Source organism: Vipera ursinii, assembly GCF_947247035.1.
Source record: "Vipera ursinii genome assembly, chromosome: 9".
Taxonomy (NCBI): Eukaryota; Metazoa; Chordata; class Lepidosauria; order Squamata; family Viperidae; genus Vipera; species Vipera ursinii.
The window spans coordinates 5,888,819-5,911,735 of NC_139523.1; the positions used below are offsets into that span (position 1 = coordinate 5,888,819).

General features: G+C 42.2%; 1 protein-coding gene across 1 annotated transcript in view; it reads left to right on the top strand.

Annotated features, from left to right (window-relative positions):
• Positions 1-22,917, top strand: part of COL16A1 (collagen type XVI alpha 1 chain) — a gene marked incomplete at its 5' end in the record, with an annotated part of 217,381 nt that overhangs the window by 38,339 nt on the left and 156,125 nt on the right. Inside the window, 4 exons of the mRNA XM_083370100.1 lie at positions 6,653-6,776; positions 9,714-9,989; positions 19,291-19,371; positions 21,525-21,659. Of these exons, the coding sequence (XP_083226226.1) occupies positions 6,653-6,776; positions 9,714-9,989; positions 19,291-19,371; positions 21,525-21,659 (616 nt within the window). The remainder of the gene's footprint in view (positions 1-6,652; positions 6,777-9,713; positions 9,990-19,290; positions 19,372-21,524; positions 21,660-22,917) is intronic.

Below are 22,917 nucleotides of genomic sequence, written 5' to 3' on the forward strand. Positions count from 1 at the left end.
ATCTATTTACTGTGGTTGCGCTGTCCTCGGGATTACCTTTTGCCGCCTTCCCAGCTGACTTCTGACGAGCAAAGTCAATGGGCAAAGCTGCATTTGCTTAATGAGCACGTCGCTCACTTAGCAACTGTTGTGATTCGCTTAACTGTAGCAAAAAGGTCATAAAATCAGGCACAGCTCACTCAACAACCACCTTGCTTAGCAAGGGAATTCCTGGTTCCATTTGTGGTCGTAAGCTGAGGACTACCGCTACCCTCTATTTTTTTTTGCCCCCCCCCCCTCCTCCTCGGTAGCCATTTATATTCACAAGGTCTCTCCAAGCGCACAGGGTTTATAAGTGCATCTTTCCCTAACAGGCAGAACTTCGGCAAGCTTTTTAAATGCAAATTCCCCCAGCAGCTGCTCTCTTTCTCAATGTCACCACTCGTGCTGGCTGCGTGTAATTTTTACGTTCTGCACCTTTCTTCCCCAGATGGGGAGGGTTTTTTTCCCCATATGGATATTTGATAGGAGAACGGAGGCTTTGGCGCTGCTGCTCATCTATTTGCAAAGTCCACGGAGAGTTGAACAGGCAACCTTTCATCCAGTGGAATTTGCGGTATAATTCTTGCATGTGGCATCCTCTGCCATTCCAGTGTGGCCACAACTGAATGGTTCTTGGTCTGGCAAGTACCTGCTCTACTCCCCCACCATTATTATTTTTTTCACCCTCTTAAGCTAAAAGCAAAACAACTCTTTGGCGCCTGGTTCAAATTCTCCATTCTTTTATTATCCCTCTGATTCGCTGGACCTTGTTTTTCATTCCTGCATTCCAATTTAAGCAGGAGAACTTATAAAATTAGTTCCAGAAACTGGAGCATGTGCCATCTGACCTCGATTGCCACTGCTTCAGTTCATCACTGCCCTTTCTCCCTCCGCCACCCCTCTTTTGCTTCTCTGTGTTGCTGGTCCTTGGAGAAAGATGGATCGTGGAGAAAAACAGCAAGCAGTTTTGTGATGGCTTTACCTTGGCTTTTTGTAGCCCTTGTTGTTCTTTGCAATCTGTATTGCCTGAACGTCAGGTAAAAAGACTTTGACAGAACAGATACAATGAACTGCTTATTTGAAAGTGAGTTTTTTCCACTTTCTCATCCCCTGAAGTGGCTTCTAGGGCAGCTTGCGAAGATCAGTCATGAGGCCATTTGCGCACTCACGATCTGAAGCAGCGGGTGTGAAAGGAGAGGGCTTTGGAAAGATTGGGTGGGTGGAAAGGAAGCAGGTTCAGGGCGAAATGTGTATCTGTGGAAGGCTTCTGTCTGCACCTCTTTCTTGGCTTAAGTTGGGTAAGCTACCCAGGTGCCTGCTAGAACCTTCCAGAAGAGCAGAGGGGCTGGTCCTCTGATCAGAACGGGCCCAGCAAATCTTGTCCTTCAGCTTTGCAATCTTAGACTGGCGTTTTATCAAGAAATAAAGAAAAGAGAAGAAAGAAACGCAGCCCTGTTTTTGGTGGGATGTAGTCTGGATTCCCAGAAATGAGGGGCTGCATTCCAGAGGGCAAAGAGGCCACAAAGCTTCGATAGTTTGGCTAGGAAAAAAAGACTTTAAAAGGCTGCTTCCTAGCGATCTCAGAGTATATCTTCTAATGATGCAAACAGTTGCTTTCATTTGGCAAGATTTTTGTCACTATGTGAGGAACAATAAAGGAAATTGCATTTGTCTTCCTTCTAGGGGCTTGACACTAATTAAAGTTCCCTCAATCATATCAAGGTTGATAGCTTGCTACACTTTATTATCTGTAGGATTCTGAAGTGCTAACAAATTACATGTGCATTGTGCTCATAGAACATTAAGGGATTAAACATGGAAACCTTGGTGCATGGATTGTCCTTTGGAAGCTACAGGTGTTCTTGAGTTCTCAACTAACCAATTGACCTATCCATGCAGTTTTCTCAACCACAGCATAGAACTGGCTTGCCCCTGTCTTCATCTCGGGAGGATTTTCATTCTAACCCACAGCTCAGATATTTCCTAATTATCTCCCATGTCATTATTAATGTGGCATAACCCCCCAACTTTAGGATAAACTATGATTGACTAGGTGCTGCGATCTTCTACAGTTGTAAAAGAGTTGAACCTTGGTCATAGTAGCCAAGGAGTTTGCCACTGCCACATTTCTGCATGTTTTCTCAGCTTCCCAGCTGAGTACATTGCAGTGTTTCTCAACCTTGGCAGTTTGAAAATGTGTGGACCTCAACTCCCAGAATTACCAGTATCTTGGCAACTTGAAGATGTGTGGACTTCAGCTCCCAGAATTCCCCAGCCAGTCATGCTGGCTGGGGAATTCTGGGAGTTGAAGTCCACACATCTTCAAGTTGCCAAGATTGAGAAACACTGGTGATATTGGAATTCCATGGTGGCCAAAACCAGATAAGATTGGCCTGATGATTCCTGTTATTCCCAAGTGCTAAACCTAATCTGTAATTAAAACTCTATTGTAGTTTATATTTTGAGGTTGTTTTAATCCTGTTTGGATGGTAAGATGAAGAGAGCTGGTCAAGGACCAGAGCAACCTAATAAAATGTATTTTGGCAACATCTCTCCCATGGAGACCATAATCCATAGCTGTCACTTTGTGTACTGTTTAGTGGGTGATAAGCTTTATGAGCCACTGGCAGAATTTTATATCTTAAGAGTTCTGGCTTCTGAGGAGCAGCTTATCTGTGATGTCTTCTATGTCAAGGTCAGGGGATGTTTGTGGTGTAGAAGCTTGGAATAAATATTGGGTGGTGATTGTGTCCCAGGATGGATCCTCGCTAATCTGCAATGTTGCAAGAGAGGGAAATGTTCCATGGATGAAATTGATCCTTCTTCACTTTGGCTTTCAAATCTTCCACTTCTGTCTGGTTTTCAACGTATTTTGAATGTCTGGAGAAACAAACACAGATGTTATTAGCTGCAGTAGCTGCTGGAGCAAAAAACAAAACACAATTGGATAGCATTTTAGTGCCTGAGCTGCCATGACCTCATTATAATCATCTTTCAAAAATATTGTTTTTTAGATGGGAATGGAGAAACAAGGCTTCTAAATTGTTTTTGGTTACCAACCACAAAAGGGACTTTCATAATATCCTGGCATAACAATGCAGTGATGAGAAAGGAGTCTATTTCTCATATTTATTTCTGAATGTGTCTCTCTACATATATCACCTTCCAGAGCTAACTCACATGAGGAATGAAAGCAAATACAAAATGCAGAATTATAATTCAATAGACATCAAAATCCAGACAAAAAGATAGATCTGAAGAGTAGAGGAAAACAAGGAAATCCGATAGCCTGCCATTGCATGAGACTGACCTGGGAAATGAGAAGACAACCTCGCCACCTTCTCAGATGTTGCTCCAGACCTCCTGAGAACTTGGCTCTGACACCTTTCCAAGCTTAGAGAGAAAGAGAGGATTTGGTGGGGCAGAGTTGTCCACAGGCTGTAATCAGAAAAGTCAGGAGAATAGCCAAGATGGAGCAATTAAAGATTCACCACTTTTATGTGTGTGATGCACATAAAAATATGGGTGGAACCTTGATCACACTTAATTTTACTGACCTCATCCAGTGATGATACTTGTCTCAGGGCAGTTTATTGCACTCCCTTCATCCCTCCCATTTAGAGTGGATTCTTGTATTATCCTGGTAGTTGTTAACTAGAGCCCCACTTCCTTTTCCTGATGTACTTGTTAAATTTTGTTATTGACTCTCTCAACTTTTTGCCTTTGGCCTTTCTATTCTGTTGGCTTCCAGAACATATTGATCATGTTCAGTTGCAAAACTAACAGCTGACATTTCCACATTGACTCAACTCACTTAGTCTAAACCTTGGGTGATAGGAAGGGCCTTCACACGTGATTCGTACATCACTTTTGGTTCTTGCATAACTGTGGGGATTTTAACATGTGTGTGGCCTAGAAAAATAAAAAAATAAAAAGAAGCAGGAATATTCTTCTGGTTTCCCACTCTGGACAATTCCATATTTAGGTGTGAAGATTAGCTGTGGTCCAGACCATCTGCTAGTAGGGATCAAAAGAAGCAAGATGGCAGATGTGCCTCATAATTCAAGCCCTGACCTCTTAACATATGTACAAAGGGGGGAGGACTTGCATCATGGCACCACATTTGCCATATTGCTTTTTTTTTTAACCTTCTCTGTGGTCAAAAAAGAGTGTTGATAAAGCACCTTCTGAATGAATGAAATATCCCTGGAATTCAGGCTTGGTTGAGAGGAAGACAAGATTGGATGGGCAGATCAGAAGTATTATTACAGGCCTATGATGGAATGTAGTCTGGATTTCCAGGAGGGAGGGCCCGCATTCCAGAGGAGCAAGAAGTTTAGATACTTTGATTTGGCAAAAGAAGGTTAGGACAGCTCCTCCTTAGAAGTTCGCAGAGTGCATCATTAGCTATGCAGGTAGTTGCTTTATGTATTGGCAAGATTTCTGTCTATAGGTGAGGAACAATAAAAGGGATTGCTTAGAAGAAACTCAGCACGTTTTTCTTGGGTTTTGGAGCTTGACATGGCCAGCCAATGAGATGGTTGAATCAGCATCTATCTTTAAATAGATTTAATCCTTTTTATTTAACGAAATTGGCATGTTATCCCTGGGTGCCCTGTTTTTAGATCCTGAAGAAGAAGAAAGATGATTTGCCATTAAGCAAAGAAAACCCACTCTTGATTAAAAGAATACACCCTCATTCATATTAAAGGTTGGATTTCTTCAGTGGCCAGAAGCAGAACGGTTATCAAAGAAATAAACAAGTGCGACCTTAATTCACAACCTTGACAACTGAAAGGGCCTCCCGGAATAAACTCAAGATTGTTCTTGATTAATTTGAGAACAACACATTTTTTTTTAAAAAAAGTAAACAAATTCTCCTCTAACAAGTGGATGTCACAATAAACCAGTCCATCTCTTTCCTTGCATCCTACATGGCTGAGCTCCTTATAACGGAAGACGTTTGCTAGACAGAAGGTGGCATCCAGTTGAGTCATGGATAGAAGCAGAGGGACAAACTGTGTGCACTTTGTCACGTGATCTTGGGTTTTATTTCTTCTCATGCTTCCTCTCTGCTGTTTTGAAGGCAGGAACATTCCCTAATGGGAGAGACAATGTCCCTGTGACTCTTGACAACAGGAACAATATAATGCTTCTCTAGTCCCTATACCAGGGGTAGGCAACCTTGGCTCTTTTATGACTCATGGACTTCAACTCCCAGAATTCCTGAGCCAGCTGGCTCAGGAATTCTGGGAGTTGAAGTCCATGAGTCATAAAAGAGCCGAGGTTGCCTACCCATGGCCTATACTATAGAGATATTCATAGTAGTCTCATTTCACCAGTACTATATAAATACCCTGGGTGCACAGGACAATTTTATACCTCCCTGCTGCTTGCAGACACTAATCCTGCTACAACATACAATCAGGCCAGGTATTATGCAGCAGTGATTAAAATCCACCAGAGGATGACCTGTGCCTCAAACCAGCCTTAATGAGTATTTGACTTGCTTAGCTGAGAGTGTTTTGAATTATGATAGATTTAGTTAGCCATATATTAGCTCTTACGGAGTCTTTTTCTATTTAACAGAGTAACAGATTTGGAAGGGACCTTGGAGGTCTTCTAGTCCAAGCCCCCCCCCCACAATAGCAGGAGCCCCTATATTATTTCTGACAAATAGCTGTCCAATCTCTTCTTAAATGCCACCAGTAATGGAGCCCCTATAACTTAGAAGGCAAACCATGTGACTGGCCCAAAGTCACCTTTCATGCCTAAAGTGGGACTACAACTCACCATCTCCTGGTGATTGGCCGAAAGTCTGAGTTTTAGATCCACCTTAGGCATAAAAGAGGGACGCGGTGGCTCAGTGGGTTAGGACGCTGAGCTTGTCGATCAGAAGGTCGGCAGTTTGGCGGGACGAATCCCGAGTGCCGCATAGCAGAGTGAGTGCCTGTTACTCATCCCAGCTTCTGCCAACCTAGCAGTTCGAAAGCACATAAAAATGCAAGTAGAAAAATAGGGACCACTACGGTGGGAAGGTAACAGCGTTCCGTGCACCTTTGGTGTCTAGTCATGCCGGCCACATGACCACGGAGACGTCCTCGGACAAGCGCTGGCTCTTCGGCTTTGAAACGGAGATGAGCACCGGCCCCTAGAGTCGGAAACGACTAGCACGCATGTGTGGGGGAACCTTTACCTTTACCTTTAGGCATAAAAGCCAGGTTGGCTACTTTGGGTCAGTTACTTTCTCTCAGCCCAATCCACTTCACAGGGTGGTCGTTGTGGGGGGAAAAATGGAGGAGGAAGGAATATTAAGTATGTTTGCCACATTGACTTATTTCTAAAAATAAAAAGGATGGAATATAAATAAATAAAAATTAAAAATTTGCACAAATCCATCTAGAGTTCTCTTCTCTCTTGATTCTCTTGCTGAAGCATGTTAGGCTATGAGGAAAGAGATCTTTTCTGAGACTGTAGAAAAACTTCTGGAGATATCAAAGGCTGATCTAATAGTTAGTGATTGGACTTGACCAGCAAGTTGGATGTATCCTCTGGGTGACTCTACAGATGATGTGTTCCAAAAGAGGAAAGACCTATCTACTCACACCTCTGTCCTCTTCTTCATTCCCAGACAGCTGTTCCCCCGGGGCTTGCCTGATGAATTCACTTTGATCATCACTCTACTCTTGAAGAAGCAGACTACCAGAGAGAACTGGTATCTCTTCCAGATCACTGACCCTCTGGGATACCCCCAGGTATAGCCAACTAATTTGGTCCAGTCTTTCCATCACCTCTCTGATCTATTGTCTTCCTTCCTTCCTTCCTTCCTTCCTTCCTTCCTTCCTTCCTTCCTTCCTTCCTTCCTTCCTTCCCAGAATTAGCTCACCCAAGGATTGATCTTCTTCGTACCTTGCCCTTTCAGCTAAGGGTGTTTGCATGTATGCAGTGCTTTTTTTTGTAAAAGAAAAAGGTGCCGGAACTCACACATGTCATACAACCTGCCTTGCCTACCCTACAAGGTTCCATCCAAAAAAGGTGCCGGAACTTCGTTCTGAGCGTTCTATGACAAAAAAAGCCCTGCATGTATGAAAATATAGTCACCTCTAAACTCGAGTTAATAAGATATGGTTGCTGGGTTCGTTCCACATGCGATGGATCCAGAAAGAAAGGTGGTTGCTGAGTGTGGTGACCCCATTCACATTACACACATTGAGTTCCCACAAGATGCTGAACCACAAATTATCACCCCAGCCTGCTTCATCCAATTGAGACATGGAGCAATGTACTGTCCTGACCTTCACAGGATGGAGAATTCTCCAATTATATGATGCAGAAGGAATATTCTCTGTGTGGGGTGGAGAACCTAGCCCAGCTTGCTGTCTTCCAAATCAGTTAAGTATCAAGTAACCTTCAAATGTGTCAGGCACCAAGTAACCTTTTCAGAATGTTGCAGGTCAAACACTAAGATATGCATTAACATGCATTATATTAAGGGAAACGGGTAAATGAAAGCATTATATAAAGGAAAAGAGCCTCTAAGCATGCATATATTAAAGGAAAATCATGTAAATCATATTCATTTTTACATAGTTTAAAAATGATGCAGAAATGTAGAACAATCATCTATCTTTACCTGTTATTACCACATATTTATGACTAGATTTATAACATTTAGACAGATTAAACCAACTTAATTTGCAAGAAAAGTGTTCAAAATTTCATCCAGATAATATTGTCATTGGAACAAAACTCTCCCTGTGTTTCTAAGGATATTTATTATTACTGAAGATCTCATTTTTATTATAATTTAAGATTCATTTCTTTAACAGCAAAATATCACTACAGGTAGTCCTAGAGTTACAAGCATAATGGAGCCTGCCAATTACAGTTATAAGTTGTAGCTGTTGTAAAACAAGAAGGTCATGTGACTGACACAATTGTATTACTTTTTTTGCAGTGGTCATTAAGCAAATGCAGTGGCCGTAAAATGATTGCCATAGTCATGGCCATGGGTTTGCGGAAGGTGCCAGTTTTTGGCAAAATATGGTCACATGAACATGGGATGGTGCAGAGGGCTGTAAATGCAGCCATGTTGCCAAGGGGCCAAAGTGTGGTCATGTGACCACAGAGGGGGTGGCAAACATCAGAACTTTGGATCAGGTTATACAGTGCGTCTCCTTTCTTTAATTAGAGCATAACTCTGAATAGCTGCTGACCAGTCATAAGTTGAAAATTATCTGTACCAGTCATCCAAATTACAGGTAGTCCTTGAGAATAGAATAGAATAGAATAGAATAGAATAGAATAGAATGGAATGGAATGGAATGGAATGGAATGGAATGGAATGGAATGGAATGGAATAGAATAGAATAGAATAGAATAGAATAGAATAGAATAGAATAGAATAGAATAGAATAGAATCAGAATCAGAATCAGAATCAGAATCAGAATCAGAATCAGAATCAGAAATAAAATTAGAATAGAATCTTTATTGTCATTTTAAATATACACTAATTAGCATACCTTAAAATGAAATCTCATTGCATTCAGCTCTCAAAAAATACCATTATGCATATACCCACATAGACACACATATATGACACAAAGAAACATCACAGTCTAATTTGAATGTATACATATGCATGGCGAAAAATAAAGAATCCTGCAAATTTACAAGATTGGATGGCATAAGGAACTAGGCTGTTACAGAGCCTAGTAGTTCTGCTATAAATACTTCAAAACCTCCTCCCAGAGGGGAGCAATAGGAACAGACCGTGAAATGGGTGTGTGGGGCCTCTAACAATGCTCCAAGCTCTAAGCACATATAAGCGCTTATAAGCAGTATCCTGCTTCCTATAATCTTCTCAGCTGTCCTTATCTCTCTCTGTATGGACCTTCTATCTGGAAGCTCTACTACCACTAAACCAAAGAGTGATACAGTTTGTTAAAATGCCCTCAGTCGTGCCTCTGTAAAAAGTGGCCAGGACAGAAGGAGAAAGATGTGCTCTCCTCATCCGACGCAAGGAATCCAAATACTGTTTTGCACACGAACATTTGTTTAGTGACTATTAAAATTACAAAGGCTTTGAAAAAAGTAACTTATGCCCAGCCTTCCCATGACTTTTTACAGCATCCTCATTGTCACATGGTCAGAATTCAGGCCCTTGGCAACCAGTATGTCTTTACAATGGTCACAGCAAGGATGGTTCCTGGCACTTACAACCATCATAGCATCCCCACAGCAATGCGATCATGTGATCAAAATGCTTGACATATAATTACGATGGGCTTCAGCCTTCTGGGGTCATGTGATGACCATCCACAACCTTCCCAGCTGGCTTCCAGTAAGCAAAATCAAAGGGGGAAGATGGGTTAGCTTAACAACTATATGATTCACTTAACAGCTGCAGCGATCCATTTAACAATCATGGGGGGAAAAATCATAAATTTAGGCAGGGTTCATTTAACAACCACCTTGCTTAGCGATGGAAATTCTGGTCTCAATTGTGGTCATAAGTTGGGGACTACCTGCAAAGCCTTCTGACTGATCACCTCTCATAAATTTCTGTCCCCCCTCTCTCCTCTAAGAGGTCAGCCTTTCCAGCTTCCCTGAACCCCTCCTGCCTCTCTCTCTCTCTCTTTTAGAACATCCTTCTATTCAGCACTTTCTCTTCTTCCTTCTACTTTTTCAGCTCTCCCTGGGAATCAACAGCAAAGAGCGAAGTTTGGAGTTCCAGGCCAAGGACCGTCACGGGGAATCGATTGGCGTAGTCTTTGCTGGCAAAGGCATCACCTCCCTTTTTGACTTGAAGTGGCACAAAATGGCGGTCAGCATTCAAACCCAGGTGATCTCAGTCCACGTTGACTGCAGTTACATCTCATCTAAGCCTCTGCAGCTGCGCCAGCAGTTGGTCAGTGAAGGCAACGCATTCGTGGGGCTGGAGGCAGTGCGAGGGACTCCGGTGATGGTAAGTCACGTTGGCAGCAGTGGTCATGGGCACATGTGAACATCCCGTGGCTAGGAGATACATCTCCAAATTGAGCTGACCACCGGGCAAGCAATTTTGCTTCCCCTCCAAGAAAAAGGACATCTTGCAGCCACAGGCCTCAATATAGCTTCTCTGGTGCTAATGTTTAATTTAAAGAAATGGAGCCAAAACAATTGGAGAGATTCAAATTGGTTTTCTTTATTTGCTAACAGAAATACAGTAATCATTAGGCTCCTAGCCAGCAAGAACTAAGAGCCTGGATATTAGAGTACTCAAGCCGTATAAAGTGACAGATTAATTGAATAATTAGTTTACAACTACAGATAACAGACACAAAGGATTGAAAGAAGCTGGGGGCATTTTGTCTTATCTCTTGGCAGACCAATGTTAGCTTTACAAAGACATAAACTCTACAATTCTGGATACATTGCTTATATAGGTAGTTCTCAACTCACAACCCTATGTTTAGCAGCCGTTCAGAGTTACAACAACACTGAAAAAAGTGACTTTTGATAGGGCCTCTTTCTTACAACTGTTGTAGCATCTCCACAGTCACATGATCAAAAATTCGGGTACTTGGCAAGCAGTTACCATAGTTTAAGCATCCTGGACTGTTTGCAACCTTGTTAACCTTTGCTTAATGAGTGCACGATTCCCATAATAGCTGCAGTGAGCAATCATGGCAAAAAAGATCATAAAATTGGGCACGACTCATTTAACAACCTCCTTGCCTGAAATTCTGGTCCCAATTGTGGTTGTAAGTTGAGCACTACCTGTATCCCCTCTGAAACAGTCTTCAAGAATACCTGGAAGACCCAACCCATTTGCAAAGCATTCCCATTTCCTTGAATGATTCCCAGTTCCTTTTGGAAATGAGGAAAACTCTTCAAAAACGTTTGGTGTCATATCTCCTTAGAACGTTTCAGGAGAGGGTAGCATCTGGATTGCTCTGGATTGCTCTGGACATTTCTCAATCCTGAGGAGGCAGCTCCAAATTAGCTCCAGTTTTTCATTTCTTTTTCTTTTGATGATGCATGAAATGTGGTGGCAATTTTTCTTGGGGCAAGATCAATTTCCAAAGGAATGTAGCTCTAGAGAATGTGAGTCAGTGTGAAGCCCTCAGCTACTGCAGTGGTAGGAGAGCCAGCTAGCTCTCTTCCAGCGAGAGACAGAGCCATGAGGCATCAATCCTGCTGATTTCAGTGTGCTGGGATACACTAACACGCTTTAACTTCTTGTTGTTCTGTCATCCTTCCTCAGCTGTACCGGGCAAATATTGCAAAGTATAATCAGGACCTCTTAACTTTAAGGAGGTGGGCTCCTACCATAATTCCTGATTTCTGGACTTTGTCCTCACTTACAAAGAGAATGGAAGAATATCACACTGGTAGCCAAAACTGAAATGTTTTTTTCCCCTCTTAGTTCAAAAAGTTTCCTTTTTTTTTGGAAGAATCTGGACATGATGTGTCCAGTGTGGCTCTTAAACAAACCGCACGGCAGTAATAGCCAATGAAGACAGAATGACCCATAGAAGGACTGTGCACTTTTACAATGTTCTATAGTATCAAACATACACTGAGACTCAACACATGAGGTGAATAAGGCATGTGTAAGATATTTATTCACATAATACCTTTGTGAGTGTTCTGAATCTTGCATTTCTCTAGATCAGTGTTTCTTGGCTGGGGAATTCTGGGACTTGAAGTCCAAACATCTTCAAGTCACCAGGGTTAAGAAATACTGCTCTACGATTGCAACTTTCAGAATTCCCAGTTAGTATGGACAAGGGTCATGTTGATTAGGAATGCTGGACTTTAGTAGCCTCAGAGCATCTGAAAGTTGGTCAACTGAAGGAAGATTCCCATCATTTCAATATTTTGTCTGGAACATTAATCCATCTAGTCCAACAGTTGGCCAGACTTCAAAAGAAGGTATCCTTTTGTCATAACAAAATAACTTTTACATTACCATCATGTTAGCTATGTGCCATTGAGCTGGGCTTGATTGCTGGTGATTGTGAATGCCCAACATCTCAACCTGTCTCCAGTGACAACCAATAGATTTGGACATTCCTGTAATCTTCTTGATTCTATCCATCCACCTAATCCTACATCTTCATTATTTCCTTCACTCTTGTCATATTTACTTTTCCTAGTTGGTTGTCTTCTTGTGTCACATGCTCAAATATTTATGTTTCTGCTTGTTGATCATCACTTTCCAGGCACCATCCGCTTTATTGAATCCAGAACTGATTGATTGGTTCTCCCAGCTTAGAATCACAGTCCCAAGAACTCTTACTACCACTGAACTCTCTTTGACCTCCACTTTCCACATCTTCTACAATTCATTATTCAGGGCCCGGTATTTCTCCAATTTCTCATATACCTTCTTCCTAATATTGCTGTCACTTGCACTGATACATCTATCTCCACCTCTGTCTTCTGATTCTTTTCTGGTTGATTGCCCAGTACCTGCCTGTTCATTTGTTCTAGAAGTCCCACGGGACCCTAATCTTGTAAATATCCATAAACGACTGTGCAATGTCCCATGTGGACTTGGGTGGCTCTAGACCATATTACTGCATATGTACAGTATAAGCAGAAACCATAGACAAGTCCAAAACACAGCTGAGTGGAAGCAGGATCTTAAATGCTTTGAATGGTAATAGTTAGACATCTATGAGAGCTAAATTTCATCAGGAATTGCCATCACATTTTGCTGAACATTTTAGAGAAATTTGGAGATTTCTGTGCAGCGTTAGCTTCCCAAAGTACACAGTAGCAATGTTGTTCTGTAAATCTTTTAAGGTTGTCATAAAATCTTGCATCAGCAGAAATTTAGGTGAATCTATTTTGTTTCCTGAAAGAAAACAAAATACCAGAGTAATTTCAAGAAAAATTAAAACTGCTAAAATAATACTGACGAAATTCCTTCTAGGGGAATTCAAGCATTGCTAAAATGCACAAGAGGGTAAAAATGGATAAAATAATTGCAGGGAGTTGATCCAAAGCTGCAGAAAAAAATTAAAAGAGTAAGGCAAGGGAATCTGCATAATTATAAAGAAAAAAACAAATCCAATCGCACTAACAGTGTGGTTCCAGGAAGCAATTGTGAAAGCATTTGAGCTGATCATCCAATGCATAATTAACGAGAAACTAAGCTATTTTGGTGAGAGTGCATTCTGAGATAAATCAAGCAGATAAATTCAAAAAGCTTGTTCTGGGCCAGGCCTCTGACTTGGCACTATTGTACCACATTCTCTTTCTGTAAGACCTTCCCAGCCCTGGACTAATGCAGCATACTAAACTCAATCCAAGTTAACAAAACACGGTTGGTCTGGATATGCACAATGCATTAAAAGAGGCCCCGAGGCCCCCTTTGCTTCCACCTGCACTTTGCTGAGCACATGCTCATTTGTCTGTGGGTATTTATAGAACTACATATATCATTTTATGTATCCGTAGTTTTTATTCACACAACCTGGAAGTTACAAAACTAGAAGTTTAATTTCCACATCATTCTAAGCTCTGCAGTCTTAAGTGTGGGTTTCTCTCTCTCTCTCTCTCTCTCTCTCTCTCTCTCTCTCTCTCTCTATCTATCTATCTATCTATCTTTTGTGGATGACTGTGAAAAGAAAGCACCTTTTCCTAGTTGTCAACCTGGAAAAGGGGTGTATAGTGCTTAAGTGTGGAAATAGCTTGAAAGTATTTACATGTGAGAATGTATGGGTAAAGGTGAATATGTGATTAGGTGTCTGCGTATGTGCCTAGCTCTTTGTATTGTTCATTTACTTTGAATGGGCTTGTCCACTTTGGCCACACCCATTTTGGGAGAGCCTCTCAGAACCAAGGGCAGCTCCTCAGGGCACCAACCTTCAAGCTAAACCCAAGAACCTGTGGGAGAAGAGCAGTCAGAGCTGTGGGGTGGAGTTAAGTACGTCATCAGTTTAGAATCCGTGCCACAAGAGACCAAACTCCAGCCCCCCCCCCTTTGACTTCCACTGACCCTTATCTAGTACCAATTTAGTGCTGACTGTTACTTGATCAGATCCTTACGTATAGGTTTGAATAAATCTTCCATGCTGCAATTTTACAAATAACCCTGATTCTTTGCACCTAACAGAATGACAGGGAATAATTCAGCCAGAGTGCAGTTGTTTATTGGCTTACGTATGGCAGACTGAATCTTGCTAGACTAAACTTTTATTACTATTACTGATGGCTATTCCCTGGAAGATTCTAGAGCAGACATGTCAAACACAAGGCCCGGGGGCCGGATCCGGCCCGCAAAGTGGTTTCATGTTGCCCGCGAAGCCATCCTGGAAACAGTGACGAAACGGCCCCCACTGCCTTGGCCCTGGCCCAGAGACCCTCCTCCTGCCAGAGACCCTCAGATCTGTCCCACTCCTGCCCAGGCCCCCTTAGGCACCCTTGATGCGAACGATATAGAGCTGGCCATGCCCACCCAGTAGGCCATACGCACTCTAGCCACGCCCACCCAGTAGGACGTGCCCACCCTGGCCATACCCACCCGGCCCCCTGAGGGCAACCACAATGCTGATGCGGCCCTCAATGAAATTGAGTTTGACACCCCTGTTCTAGAGAGTGGGTATCTATAATCTCTTCCTCTGTTTCTTGCCCAATTCTGGGCTGTGCTACCTCTTGTCTCCTTCCCCTGTCTGGAATGTAGTGCATCCTTCCTGGGAAACTACCCGCTCCTGTTCTCCCTCTATGGGCACCATCTCTGACATCAACATTAGGTGCCTGTAATTTATCATAGGTAAACATGAACGTGCCAGCACTATTTTAGCTTAACTTAGAATGTTGTTACCAAAACCAAGATAGTTTGGTCTAATAGTTAAAGCACTAGGCTAGAAAGTAGGCGAGTGTGAGTTCTATATAAAAATTTGTATCAGACTAATTAGCAGAAGATAAAAGTGTACTTACAACAGTATTAACAGCATAACCTCAACATTAATTATAAGAATAATTAATTAATCTAATAATTAATTAAAACTCCTGCCTTGGGCTGGAAGTTGGACTAAAAGACTTTCAAGGCCCCTTTGAACCCTACAATTCTACGATTGCATGTAATTTTTTTAAAAAATGGGTAATTATGGTGATAAATTGGTAACGCCAAAACATTTGAGGATAGTATTCAGAAGTCAGTTTCCTTGTCTCTTCATACAAAAAAAAAACAACCCTAACCTCATTTAAACATTGGTGAACAATATATTTCAAAAATCCACTCTTACAAAGATGATTTCTCCTTCCAGAATTATATGATCATACCTTCAGCCATGCCTCCAAAACCCAACAATTCTTGATATCTTAATAGATTCCAATTATTAGGTGGACGCCCCAAAAAAACAAAACACCAAACCCATACACAACCTTTTTTTCCCATCCTGTGGCTTCTGTTAGGAGAGCTGATCCAAATCTGGGGCTGGCTCACCCATAGGTTCTATAATTAATTTTTATGGTGGTCAACTTGGCAGGAGGTCACAAATCCTAATTAGTATACTCTTACCTATGATGGACAATTTCATGGCAATCGCCTACCTGATGTCACTGCTACCTGTTGAGGGTGCAAATGCAGAATTTACCAGGCATCCTGTAGAAGAAGCCTACCACAAGAGGTGGCCTGAATAAGTGTAGTACAAACGCTGCATAGGGAAGCAGTAGAAATACAGGCCTGTGGAAAAGCTTGTGTCAAAGATGAGGGAGGCAGGGACAAGAGATCCAGTGTAATGGTTAGTCCTGAGATCTATAAAGAAAGTGATTTAAACAACCAGATGCACACTCCCATGTTAACAATGAAAAGGTCTACCCAGTGCTTCTTTTGTAAAAGAAAAAGGTGCCGGAACTCACACATGTCATACAACCCGCCTTGCCTACCCTACAAGGTTCCATCCAAAAAAGGTGCCGGAACTCCGTTCTGAGCGTTCTATGACAAAAAAAGCCCTGGGTCTACCACTTAATTCCCTGGTTCCGAGAAAAAGAGAAAGAAAACAAAGAACTCTTTACCCTCGAGATGCGTTGGTTGTAGATGGGAAATAAGTTCAGGGCTGTGTGCTTAGCCCCTACCTGGACTCTTTTTTTATTATTGAAAAGTTTTACAATACATTTTATCTTTAACAATCCCTCCCCCCTCCCCCCTCCCCCCACCCAACCCTTCCTAACCCTCCCTAACCCTCCCCCCCTTCCCCTCTCCCCCCTCCCCGACTTCCCAGAGCTAAATACAAGGTATAAAAGTAAAAACAATCATAAACAACCATATGTTAACAACAATAAACTATTAAGTCTATCGCACTCTAGCTCATGTGAAATGACTACAAACAATACTAATATCATATAAAATAACTTATACAAATGCTAAATGAAACTTTTTGGTCCCATATTTGTTCTGGATATAATCAATCCACTTTTTCCACTCCATAATATAACGTTGTTGTGAATGGTCTTTCAAATAGGCCGAAATCTTTGCCATTTCCGCCAGGTCAGAAACTTTTAGAGTCCATTCTTCTATAGTCGGCAGTTCCTCCTTCTTCCAATATTGACCTACTAAAAGTCTTGCTGCCGTAATTAAGTTCAACATCAGCTTAGTGTCCACAACAGTAGTATCCGTAATTATGCCCAATAAAAACAATTGCGGACAAAACTTTATCCTTTGCTTAAATATCTTCTGAATATTCCACCAAATTTTAATCCAAAAAGCTTTAACCTTTTTGCAGGTCCACCATATATGAAAATACGTTGCGTCTTCACCACCACATCTCCAGCATTTAGGTTGATAGTTCGGATACATACTTGCAAGCTTTTTAGGATCTAAATGCCATCTATAAAACATTTTATAAAAGTTCTCTCTTAAATTTTGAGCTTGCGTAAATTTGACGTTCCCCCTACCTGTACTCTTTATACATTTATGATTGTGTATCATCTGACCCATCCACTGCGATAATCAAGGTCGCAGATGATACAACTGTGGTGGGTCTTATTACAGGTGGGGATGAGACAGCATATAGGGTGGAGGTACAAAAACTATCCATATGGTGTAGTAACAACAACTTGCACCTAAACATCGGCAAGACGAAAGAGATGGTGCTAGACTTCCGGAGAAAAAAGGAGGAACCTGCCCCACTTTACATCGGGGAGGACTGTGTAGAGAGAGTTTCCTCCTTTAAATTTCTGGGAGTCTACCTCTGTGAAGATCTGACCTGGAAAGTTAACACAACTCAGGTGGCTAGAAAGGCCCAACAGAGGCTTCACTTTCTTAGGGTCTTGCGGAAGAACAGGGTAGAACAACAGCTAATGACCCTCTTTTACTGGTCTACCATAGAGAGCGTCCTTTCGTATGGTATTGTGGTTTGTTTGTTTGTTTGTTTGTTTATTTATTTATTTATTTATTCGGTTTATATACCGCCCTATTCCCAAAGGACTCAGGGCGGTTTACAAGGTAAAATTTAAAAACAATCCAATATAAAATTAAAAAATAAAATAAAATGCTGGTCTGACAGCTGCGGACAGGAAAGTATTACAGAGGGTAGTGAGCACAGCACAAGACATTGTGGGCTGTTCCCTGACACCACTGGATGACCTCGCCAGGGCTCGTTGCCTTGGAAGAGTGAGGAAGATTCTCAGGGATGACTCACACCCTGGACGGTATCTCTTTACTCTCCTACCATTGGGTAGGAGATACAGGAGTATAGCCAGCCGTACCAACAGGCTGAAAAACAGCTTTTATCCGTGGGCTGTTAGGCTTTTAAATGGGACATAATCTTATGCAGAATTGGCTTGGGAGGCCGGTGTGTGGTGTAGTTGGTTCACATGGTGTGGTGGGATGGAGGGTTTGTTGTCACTGTGTGTTGGGGGGAGAGAGCACGGGGGGGTGGGAGGCTCAGCTAATCTCAATGTACACATGTTGTACTTTGACAATAAAGGTTTATTTATTATTTATTTGCTGGAATTCCTTCAGTCCTATCCCTTTCGTCCCAGTAAATCTGGCTAAAGAGATTCAGTGTTGGGAAAAGGTTTTACTTTCGGTTTTAGGCAGATCCCGAAGAGCCCAAGAACCTGTCTGAAAGATAGCATGCAGTCCTGGCTTGCGGTGAGGGATGGAAGAGAAGAAAGTGATGGCGCATCTGATGCTGTCATTGGGCAATCTGGTCCAGAAAGCCCCTTTGCCAGAACTTGCGCAGCTTATAGCATGAGTGAAGTCATGGTGGGGAGGCTCGTGACTCATGGGCTGCTGATCCGTATGAGACCACGCCTGGTATCTAGGCAGCTTCCAAAGAGATGTGACTCGAGCACTGAAAGAATGGAAGTAGAGATAAGAAACAACCGGGATAAATTGGCCTGTGTTTTTTTTTTTCCTTTCACTTTGGATCAAGGCCACACTCCCTCCCGAGAAAATCAAAAGGAAGAAACTGCTCTGTACCAGCCTACTACCGGTCCTGCAGAAAAGGCAGGGACAACCCCTTTTACAAGAAGGCAAGAGGCTGGAACTAAGCCTGCCAAATTTATTGACACAAAAGCAAACAGAACAAGACACAAACCATGAAACAGGAGCTATTCAAGCGGTTGCCTTCAGCAAACCAGCCCTCCCACGCATTCCCCTTTTAAACAGTTCAGGGCGTGGCTTCTCTCTGCCTCCTTCCGAGGTGCCCCATTGCCTTCCTCTGTTTACTCCTGATTGACTGCCTCCTGCATCGGGCGTCCTTGAACAGGGCCAGCTGTGGGTCATCTTCATCCACGCTGTCAGGCTCACACAGCTGGGTCTGCGTCGTGACCAGGTGGGAGGGGCCTGGCTGAGGGCTCTCATCAGCAAGCTCTCCAACCCCCTCAGCAACCTCTCCAACACCCCCCTCCTCCTCCTCCTCTGAGTCATCCGACCCAACTGCTGAACCCACAGGCTGACCCTGAATCACAACAGAAACTGGGGGGGGGGTGACCATACTTTCATCACTATCGGTGCTTCTCTGATTCAAAGTAGATGTCCTGCAAGCCTCCTAGAGCCAATCTTTCAAGACATCTGAGATTAGCTGCTAGTCCTGAGATGGACGTCCTTGGCTTGATGCCGTGTCTGCAGCCCGCAAAACCTAGGATTCAGGGTTTTGCTGTCAGCAATTCTATCCAAAAACAGTGTGAGGTGCTGAGAAAGGTTTCTCACGTACTCAGGGTTGAAAGTTGGTTTAGGATTCTTCTCCAGGACCTGAAGGATGCAAGCTTTCTTTCCGGGAGTTTAATTTTGACGTAAAAGCATGCTTGTTTATATTTCCTAGTTCGACATTCAGCAGCTGCACATCTACTGTGACCCAGCCATGGCAATGCACGAGGGATGTTGCGAGATCTCCGACAATGGGGTGAGTCATTCTTAAGGCTTTGCAAAAAATAAAAAAATGACACTTTTCATTATGGATGACTGGGAGGGTTGTGGAATGTTCCTGCGTCTTTTCATGTTACCCTAGAATCACCAGATGCTTATCTGCAAATGTAAATGGACAATCTTCCTAGACTATTATGTCTGGGTGTGCAAACATATCCACACCCACACCCAAAAGTGTCTGAATGATTTGTCTAGGTTACACATCTATTACTTGCAGCTTAGCAGCATGCTTTTATTCAGCTATATAAGCCTAGGATTGTATTCCTGTAACTACTAGGTGCTCGGGAATAAGAGAGCTGTCTTGATCTCTGGCGATGCTGGCTCAGAAATTCTGGGACTTGAAGTCCACAAGTCATAAAAGAGCCAAGGTTGCCTACCCCTGTCCCAGTAGATTAACATGGGAAATGGAAAGCTGACCAGATCACCTTCATCCAGCAAGGCTGTTCTCCAGCTCTCATGTTCTCAACTTAATGTACTCGAGTTAGGACCACAATGGAGCCCAAAATTTCTGTTGCTAAGTGAGACAGTTGTTAAGTGAGTATTGCCCCATTTTATGACTCTTCTTGCCACAGTTGTTAAGTGAATCATGGCAGTTGTTAAGTTAGTAACAGGATTGTTTAGTGAATCTGGCTTCCACATTGACTTTGCTGGTCAGAAGCTCACAAAAGGTGATCACATGACCTGGGAACACTGCAACTGTCAAAAATACATGCTAGTTGCCGAGGGTCTGGACTCTGATCACGTGACCACAGGGATGCTGCAATGATTGTAAGTGCAATCTAAGTCACTTTTTTCAATGCCATTGTAATTTCCAGTGGTCACTAAATGAACTGTTGTAAGTCAAAGACCACCGGTAGAAGCAAAAATTTCAATTCAATGGAAATCTGAATTCATGGGCACACCATTGCATTCACTGTGGTCTTTAATGAGAATAGAATAGAACAGAACAGAACAGAACAGAACAGAACAGAACAGAACAGAACAGAATAGAATAGAATAGAATAGAATAGAATAGAATAGAATAGGAATAGAATAGAAAATATGGAATGGAATGGAATGGAATGGAATAGAATAGAAAATATGGAATTAGAATAGAATAGAATAGAATAGAATAGAATAGAATAGAATAGAATAGAATAGAATAGAATAGAATAGAATAGAATAGAATAGAATAGAATAGAATGGGGAATAGAATAGAATAGAATAGAATAGAATAGAATAGAATAGAATAGAATAGAATAGAATAGAATAGAATAGAATAGAATAGAATAGAATAGAATAGAATAGAATAGAATAGAATAGAATAGAAAATATGGAAATAGAATAGAATAGAATAGAATAGAATAGAATAGAATAGAATAGAATAGAATAGAATAGAATAGAATAGAATAGGGAATAGAATAGAATAGAATAGAATAGAGTAGAGTAGAGTAGAGTAGAGTAGAGTAGAGTAGAGTAGAGTAGAGTAGAGTAGAGTAGAGTAGAGTAGAGTAGAGTAGAAGATGAGAGGAGAGGAGAGGAGAAGAGAATCGAATCTGGAAGGGATCTTGGAGGTCTTCTAGTCCAGCCCCCCCACTCAAGCAGGAGAACCATACCATATCAGACAAGTGACTGTCCAGTCTCTTCTTAAAAATCCTCCATTGATGGAGTGCCCATGATTTCTGAAGGCAAGCTGTTCCACTGGCTAATTGTCCTAACTTCTTAGGAAGACCGATTTGTATTTTGAACTGCTGCCATTTTCAAAGTGGATCTCTGCATATTTGCAAAACTGTTATTGGTCTCAGAGATGAACCAGAAGTAAGCACTAGTGAGTTTTGTCAATAAGCAGGAAATCAAGACATTCATGGCACTTCTACTCATCTTTATCCTTAAATTTTGTCAACGGTTTCTAACCCATGACATTAGCTGGGTTCACATATCATATGAATGCACCATAACAGAGTTTGCTTTGTCTTTGGTGGCTGAGAGTTATTAATAAACCAGACAACTCTGCCTTCTTAAAAGTGTTGTGAATTAAAAATCCTGAATCCCAAAAATGCAGCCTTTCATTTCCAAACCCACTAGGAACATACCAACTTATAAATGCTTTCCATCTCTGTATTATTTTGATTCTTGATTCCATTTCAACAGTGTTTTCCGGAAGCCTCCAAAACACGTCGGGATGTAGAAGTTATGGAGAACAATGAATTGATTGAGATCAACCCCCAAACGGAAGGCAAGGTTTACACGCGTTGTTTCTGCTTGGAAGAACCTCAAAGCAAACAGGTTTGTTTTTTCAGGATATTCCCCCTATAAAGTGTTTTGATTTTGTCTCAGGCCCACTTATTTGGTTGAACTTTTATTAATCAAAAGGGACCTTGGAGGTCTTCTAGTCAACCCCCCTGCTCAAGCAGGAGACCCTACATCAGTGATGGCAAACCTTGTAGAGACCGAGTGCCCAAACTGCAACCCAAAACCCACTTAAGTATCTTTGGGTACCGAGTGGGTGTGGCTCTTTGGGTGGGTGTGGCCAATTGGGTGTGTGTGGCTGCAGTGGTAACGGCAGACTGGGTGGGACTAAAAAGTTCAATCAATCAATTCCAACTTTGCGAGAACTTTTTTTTCCCCACGAGAAGTTGAAATTGATTGAACCTCTTTTTTTTTGCACATGGCGGTGGAGGCCTAAAGCGAAAACGCTTTTACAAAGCCCAGCTGAAGGCCTAGGACTGGGGTGACAGCGTGTGTGCCCACAGAGAGGGCTTGGCGTGCCATAGGTTCGTCACCACGGCCCTATATTATTTCAGACAAGTGACTGTCCAGTCCCTTCTTAAAAACCTCCAGTGATGGAGCGCCCACAATTTCTGAAGGCAAGCCTTTCCACTGGTTAGTTGTCTTCACTGTCAGGAAATTCCTCCTTAGTCCCAAGTGGCTTCTCTCCTCAATTAGTTTCCATCCATTGTTTCTTGTCTTGCCTTCTGATGCTTTGGAGAATAGGTTGACCACTTCCTCTTTGTGCCAACCTCTCAAATACTGGAATAGTGCTATCATGTTCCCCCTAGTCCTTCTTTTCTCTAGCCAAACCCAACTCCTGCAATCGTTCTTCATGTGTTTTTGTCTCCAGCCATTTAATTATCTTAGTTGCTCTTCTTTGTCCTTTTCCCAAAGTCTCAACCTTTTTTTTGTAATGTGGTGGCCAAATCTGGATGTAGACTGTTCACTAACCAGAAAGCTTCTCAGCCTGGCGCAAAGTCCACAAACTGCCTGTAATGGTCCATGGGAATGACCTTGGAAGACAGGAAGGGAGAGAGACAGACTGGAGAATGGTCTACAAAATACATCTCAGCCCACAGAAGAGAGGAGGTATTTCAGAAGGGGCCCTCCCTGCCTTTATGGAGAGTAAAAGGAAAGGAAGGGAGAAAGACTTTCAGACTTGCAAGATCTGATAATGTAACTCTATAGTACATTTATAGTACATAGTAAAGTACATTTGGTAGGGACACAGTGGCTCAGTGGGTTAGGACACTGAGCTTGTTGATCAGAAGGT